The following is a 7,794-nucleotide window of genomic DNA, read 5'->3' as shown; positions in this document are numbered from 1 at the left end:
TATTAGGAATAAAGACTTCTGAGTTCTGGTGCATTTCTGCGTGCGGGGGTCATTATGTTACCGCTATGCGGTATCTAGTTTTACCCACAAAATGATGGCGTCCCACCACTAGGTGGAAGTGTACAGGGTCAAGAAGTAGCAGCAACTGGAAAATTGCTCGTGTAAAATCTCCATTTCACTGCATTTTTGCTAATTTTACTACGGCTCGTAACTTTAAACTAAACAGTGAGCTAGTTCCCTGTCAGAAAGTGGGAAAGTTTAGAATTCAGGATGGCAGCTGCTTACTCAACAGAGAGTAAATCTCTCTTACTTTTTAAATAGTATTTCTGTATTATTTATTTCACATGTAGTCAGTTGTATACATAGTACTTTTCAGTGTTTATATGTTAAAACTCTGTTTCCATGCAGGAAATACTATGTAGAGCTCAGTTATTATTATTTTTAACTGTGCTCAGCAGTAGCAATAAGATGAGTAATTTGATGTTTCATGTTTGGTCAACGTTAACACAAAATAACACAAAATATTGAACTTTGAGGGCAACATTAACGCTCATTTATCCTTTGGTGAAAATGAATTGAGCATCCCAGCTCTACACTTTTGCATTACACCATTTGTTTGTCACTGTTTTCTCAGCCAAACAACGTCTGTGTTACTTCCTAAAGGTAGGTGGGCGGTGCATAGGTTTGTGTATGCTGAGGATTCACTGCTGAGTCCACCTGATTAGTTTGTCTGGTTAGTTCATGGTTCACTTGACTCCCGTCTGTTGATACATAGAGCAACCATGACACCAATGTTCATGATATTCAAACAGCAGCGCAAACAACTGTCTGTTCTGTTTATTTATGCATCAATTATCAGCAGCTACACTGAGGTTATTTTTGTGCGTGTGAAATTAACACCATCAGCTTTTGCACAAAGCTATTACACCTCTGCTCGTACCCTATGAAATAAACTAACAGCACAGTTTTAGACCGCTCTTCCTAACATAAAATCTAAATTTATTAAATAAGACAAATTTCTCACTTTAACATCTCAAGTCTTGTAGATTCATTAACAATGCTAATGGACTTATGATGCTCCAAGCATGCTAGTTTGTGGTCATAATCATAACCTGCCACCATCATGTAAAGGCCTGTTTCTGTGTGTGCTTTTTTCCCCAAATTTATTTATTCTACCTTTTAAGACCCTTTCTAGTATTACCTACCTTGTTAGGAGTGGTAGTCCTTATGGGGACCAAAGCCTGATCCTAAAACTGTTGAATATGGGTTTGTGGTTAGGGGTTAGGTTTAAGACTAAAGCATGAATTGTGTTTCGGTTAGGAATAGGCTTGTATTCAATCAACCCCAAACGTGTGTGAATAAAAATAAATCTAAAACGAATGCATTTCAGAAATTGTAAAGTCGTGAATCAGAAGTTAATCATTTCAGCAGAAAGATATCTAGTATTCTGTGAGGAAACATTTAAATTTTATTATACACATTTTATAGGGAAGTTTTTGGGATGGAGACCTGACCTGGTTTAACAGGAGAATATAAAATAGTGACAAAACAGTCTCGATAAGCATCTGTTGGCACATCAAACAACTCTATTGCTCAATCATTACATAAATAATACTCTGTGGTAATTGTACATATTTTTTTTCCTGTACTGGAACACGTTCGACTCAGTTTGCACACCCCATCGGATCATGATTCTGTCATGACTGTTTTTCTTGTAATTTTTTTCTTTTTCTGCATGGTATTTTGCTTTAATTTTTTGTTTTTATCTTATTTCATCTTTATAGTCTTGTACAGTAATTTTTAATTAATTCTATTTTTAAATTTTATTACTTTAATTCTATTGTTATTCCTACAGTTGATAATGTCACATAGCAACATACTGTTTTGTGGACTGATCTGCTGCTGCTGCTGTTACACCTGAATTTCCCCGCCGCGGGACAGCAAAGGCCATTTCTATTCAAACAGGGTACTTATTGTACTTACAGCAGTACATACAGTAGTACATACACTAGTACATGTGTAGTTCTTATGTGGGGTTCTTCCATGGTACTTCCATGGTATATACAGTACATGGTGGCACTTATAGGATACTTGAAGAAATACATGCAGGGTACTTTCGGAGATAAAAATAGGCCATTACAGGGTATGTACTAGGTACATATACTGGTATTAATATGGTAAAAACAGCCACTTACAAGGTGTTTATTAAAGGCTTCTTGAAAAAATACATACAGGGTACTTACTGGGGTATATAAACAGCATTTATAGGGTATGTACTAGGTACATATACTGGTATTTATAAGGTTAACACTGGTACTTACAGTGTATTTGAATGGATACAGTTTTTTCATTATATGCTTGGATTACAAGGCACATGCGGGAGTCATCTTTATGAGTTTAGCAGGTTGTTCAGATATTACTTGTTAAATTTAAATGATGGAGAAACAGACATTTGTCTTCATGATAAAGCAGACGTCAAGCCACAAAAGCTTAGTTTTCTTCTTTTGCTATGGTTTGTATTGCTCGTCTTCATAACTTCCTGTTTTAATCATTAATGTATTTTTTATCATGTCCTTGCAGGATCTCTGAGCAGCTCTCTCACATTCGGTTACCAAACACAAAGTCGGAGTCGATCTGACCTGAACCGTCTGATCCATCCAGGCAGTTTTAGGCAGCGGAGCAGCCATGGTGAAGCTGGGCAGTAATCTGTCTGATAAGATGGAGAAGCAGCCATCAGCGGATGATGGCTTTGATAACATCCCCCTCATCACACCCCTGGAGGTCAGCCAGCTCCAGCAGCCATTCGCTGATAAGGTAAGCAGATCCTGTTACTTTTATTGTGTCCCTCTGTTTGTTTCAACTCAGCAAAACTGCACATTGCAAAAAAAAAATCTTAAAAAAATTCCAAACCACTGCATAAATCGTGAGGACAAACGCCATTAAAATTCTTGTGGGTGCACGTAGCGTCCTTCTGTGCTGAGCCGGCTGTATGTACCTTTTCATTCAACCATCCTGGGGTAGCCTTGGCATCACTTCTTACTACAAGCACTTCTATGAATGCATAATGCAAGAAGAAAAGCACTGAGGATCATTTTTGGCTGGATGATGAATGCAACCCTACGGGATGTTTTGCAGGAGTAAAAAGATGGTGAAATGGTGTTTTTAGAACACTGCAGAGTTAAGGGATCAAAATAAAAGTGACTGCTTTTGGAAATCCTTAATGTTTAGAGGTAGAAATACATGGGTGTATTCACACCTGGAAAGTCCTTTGGTCCACTTGTTTGGTCCGGACCAAATAGCGGACTTTATTTTTTTCCTTTAGTGTGGTTTGCATTCACATTGTTCTTTTTGCAAGTGGACTATAATTTACAAACAAAGCAGGTGACGTCATTGTTCCCATTGGACAGACATGGTGGAGGCGGGACGGAGCACAGACCCAGAAATAAAGATGGTGCTGTTAATAAAACTGACTATTAAGAATATCAAAAGCAGCTCATTCAGTGGCGTTTTTGCGATGATATACGTATAATTTTGGGACGGCGTTGTCAAAAGCGTGCCACAATCTAAAGGAGACAAGATGCTCCTCATTCTCTGATCCACAACGGTTCATTTGCAGTTTTCGTGGGCCACATAATATGCTGTGGAGGGTCACATTTGGCCTGCGGGCCTTGATTTGAATTTTGTGGTTTAATTTAAAACTAATATCTTTAGCTTTTCCTTTTGGTTTTTGCTGCAGGTCATTGTGAAGACGAAGACACAGTTTCAGCTGCAGCAGCAGCAGAAGAACAAGCTGTATGTTCCTGATATCAAGAAGCTGAACATCAACTTCTACACTGATGTCTCAGATAAAGTCAAGGTAAAATACTCATTAAAACCTAAATTTTAAATTAAGTCTAAAAGTCCAAAAGCATGCATGTTAATTTGCCTTCAGACCCAGGCCTTCCTTGCAAAATAGATCTGTGAGCTTCATGGGATTTCCCTGGTTAAATAAGTGCTAATAAATAAATAATGCCTGGCCCTGAAGATTTGTTTTAATCACTAGTTCTCAGCTGGTCTGGCTTTAGGACTCACCATTACACCTTAATTACAGGTTGAAACATAAATCAAGTTAGAGTCTGAGATTGTAGAACATCACAGTAAGCTAAAACACACAATTGTGTTTACTGATAAACCAAAATTACCAGAAAGTGGCATTGCTCTATCAGCTGCATTTTAAATAAACCAAAATGTTTTACTTTTTTTTACTTCTTCAGCCATTGTTAACAGACACAGTTTAGAAAAACAGTTTGTTCACTCACAAACATGAATTAAAACTTTCAACTATTGAGAAGTTTTGAAAATTCAATTTTTCAAATTTCAATTCAAAAATGTATTCATTTCATTAAAAAAATACTATATACAATAATAAAAATAAACCAAAACCAAAAAATACACAAATCAAAATAAAATGAAAGGTAGCAGAAGAAGAATAAATCTTATTTTGTCTGCCCCTTTTCGACCCAGAATATATTCAAACGAAACATCATTTACAAAAATATACTAAATAACATAAAAAATATATATAAAAAATAAAATGCTTATCATTTGCAGCTTTAGCTGAGTACCACTGAACATACAAAGTGTTAATAAAATGATTCTGTCACTTATTCAAACAATAACTATAAAAAGGTCGTTGAGTTTTTCTTTGCCCGGACAAAGAGCCAGCAACCCACTGAAAATGGGTTCTTGTCCCACTGTTGGGTCACAAACCACCAAATGAGAACGGCTCAACTTACCGGGCAGCTGTGAATGTTTTTATTCTCAGATTACAGGACTGATCCTCATCACGTTGGCCTTCTTGACCAGCCTGCTCTTTCTGCTCATGTACAAAGCCATGTGGTACGACCAGCTCACCTGCCCAGAGGGGTTTGTCCTGAAGGTTAGCACCACATTAACATAAACAAGCAATACAAATAACAAATTAACAAAAAGTACAGTTTTACATTAAACGTGCACAGACCTTTTCACTCTCTTACACAAACACACTTTATTGACATCTTTAAAACTGATATTTTTGCATGTTTGTGTGTATTTGTTTTTGTTGGTTTGTGGTTTTAGCTAAATATCTCATTAACCTGTGAATGGATTTTGACAGAAATGAAGTTTTAAAGTGTAAGCTCGATTTATCTGTAGGGAACCAATTCAGTTTTAGACTTGAATATTTATCTGCACAAGGTTGTGTAAGGATTACTAGCACTGTTTCAGGCCAGGGTCGTCCATTCGGAGCAAATAGCTGCGAGCTGCGTGTTACTTCTGTATCCGAGTCAAGTCACACACCCCGGAAATGATATTATGGTACATAAGGGCATTCAGGTGATATGACTCTCAGACATGTTCCTGTGATGCTAACATATGAAATTAGGTGTGTTTTTGTTGTTAGGTATTAAAGAAATAGACTTGTTGTTGACTCAGAAACCCAAAAACAGAGTAAAAATCACAGCACAATGGACCTCATGCAAGAACCGTTCGTGCGCACAGATTTGTTCTCAAGTTGTGCGTACGAGTGATTTAGGAGAATTTGTGGCATTCACCAATGTTTTCGTATTCTAAGATTTTTTTCAGATACGAACAAAATTCACGAGTGGTCCAGACCTGTCGTATATTTTACGAGCAGTCAGTCTGCTGTTATCCAGACGGGTTTTCTTCATTAATAACTTTATATTTTGTTAGTTTGAAGATATTTTGAATTGAAAATAAATTACACTCCATAATTATGTTGACAATAGGCTATTCTGCTTGAATTAGAGTTATAATTTTAAATGTAATAATTTAGACTAACAATATTAATAAATTGTCCTTTCGTCCGTTTTCCGCCACTTATCCGGGATCGGGTCGTGTGGGCAGCAGCAGAGAGACCCCGCTCTCCCCAGCGACACCTTCCAGCTCGTCCTGGGGGACACCGAGACGTTCCCAGGCCAGAGGGGGTACATAATCCCTCCAGCAAGTCCCGGATTTTCTCCAAAGTGCCAGACTTATTTTGAAAACATTTTAAAAGGCTTATTTCAGAACCGCAACTGAGACCACTTGAGACCGCGCGGGGGGAGGGGGGGGGGGTACAGTGCGTGACGGTGTGTCTTCTGAATAAATGAAAATGATTTAACACAGTTGTTTATACTTTTAGCAGCTCTTTTTATTCCACAGCTGAGCTGCTAAAATGACAGATTTTCTTTTCTGGATCTCTGACAGACGGACTTCAATCTCTGAACTCGTAAAGTTCTTCTTTTTAGTTTTTGCTGTCATTTTTCATGAATGGACACTTCCTGATATCTGAGGCAGGAAACACAGCCTTATATGGTGTTTTTGGGGGTGGTAATTATGCTAATCTCCTCTCGCATGCACGAGCAGCTGGATACGAACAGGAGAAGAGCTTCGACTCGATGCGCCGTTAGATAAGATCAACGTACATTTGCGTGAAGGTTCAGTTGTACCAACGCAAGTAAATAAGATCAGTTTTCTCCCCCATAAAATGATACGATCGTATCTGACATGTAGTATATGATATTCAGTGTTGTATAAAGCACCACAAAGTGCTACTTGAGTAAAAGTACAAGTATCTTACCAAAAAACAACTTTGGTAAAAGTTAAAGTCTCTCATTTACGCACTTTTCCTGAAGATAGAAGAGTTTGTTGAATCTGACGTGACATGTTCGTACGAACCCTTTGTACGAACAAAAGTAAGAGAAATTTAGGATAAGAATACGAACATGTTCTTGCATGAGGCCCATTGATTGTAAAAATATTCCAAACACCTCAAAAATAAATATGTATGTGTGAAGTACATTTAAGATGCAATTTGCTGTAAATCAATAAAATATCTTACGATTTCATGGAAACTTATCTACAACCGATCAACTTTTAGAGTTGATCCCTTTCAAGACGGCTGCTATAGCTCATTGACTTTAGCAAACAACTTGTACAGATATTAAACTCAAATTTTGGGTGGTAGTAGTTGAGACAGATCTTCAACATGTACTCCAAGTGCTAACACATCTCAAGCAGTATGGTCGCTTTTCATAATAATAAACTTTGACGTTAACGATGGTGGAAGATATACAAGGAATTATAGGCCTTAAATTTATAAATCTCACTTTATCTTTGACTTAACTTTCATCTTACATGTTTCAGCTACTATAAAGAAGGCAACACAAAATAAAAAAGTACATATACCAGTAGCATTTCAGTGACCTCGTACTCTAATATTTTAATCTTAAATAGGTCTGTGTGTGAGAACAAATTAAATGGCAACAGTTCCACTCTTTCTCTAACTTGTTTCTCGTCCCTCCCTCACATCAGTCACTTCAAGGGGATTCCTTTAGAAATGCGTCTAGAAAAGCCAAACTCATTATCTCCCGGCGACACCTTGGAGGCATCGAGGACCGAGCCGGCACTGCAGCGCACGTTAGTTAAAGAGCCTGTCACGCAGAGGGAAACCACAGGGTGGGATAAACAGCAGGGAGGGGGTCTGCTGCGGGCTTTCTGCTCAGGCAGAGATTGGGATGCCCGCCTGTGAATCAGAGGGGTCTTTAATTAGGACTCAGTGTGACTAAACTGTGATTAAAGGCTTAACGGTGAGGAGGGGAGGAAGGAGAGGGAGGAGGACAGGGCCTTCTGGCAATGCTTTTAAAGTTTTTGCAGGTTACAGTTCATTTTATTATTATTTTTGATCATTTCTTGTAAACAGCACGAAATTGGGTAAATGGAGGCAGCAGTATAAAATAAAACTTTGTTTTCCTCAAAAAGAAGTAAAAGTTTAGA

General features: G+C 37.9%; 1 protein-coding gene across 3 annotated transcripts in view; it reads left to right on the top strand.

The window, feature by feature from the left end:
- caly (calcyon neuron-specific vesicular protein) overlaps positions 1–7,794 on the top strand; it is a 14,476-nt gene that overhangs the window by 4,524 nt on the left and 2,158 nt on the right. The window contains exons 2-4 of one of the 3 annotated variants that reach the window (XM_014013511.1): positions 2,662–2,814; positions 3,737–3,856; positions 4,805–4,918. In XM_014013511.1, coding sequence (XP_013868965.1) covers positions 2,662–2,814; positions 3,737–3,856; positions 4,805–4,918 — 387 coding nt within the window. Of the gene's footprint in view, positions 1–2,580; positions 2,815–3,736; positions 3,857–4,804; positions 4,919–7,794 lie in introns of all 3 variants that reach the window. The other 2 variants (XM_014013513.1, XM_014013512.1) reach the window with 2 other exon arrangements.

Source organism: Austrofundulus limnaeus, unplaced genomic scaffold (genome assembly GCF_001266775.1).
Source record: "Austrofundulus limnaeus strain Quisiro unplaced genomic scaffold, Austrofundulus_limnaeus-1.0 Scaffold102, whole genome shotgun sequence".
Lineage (NCBI taxonomy): Eukaryota > Metazoa > Chordata > Actinopteri > Cyprinodontiformes > Rivulidae > Austrofundulus > Austrofundulus limnaeus.
Note: the sequence above shows the minus strand (reverse complement) of the source record. Positions and strands in the feature narration are given on the sequence as shown.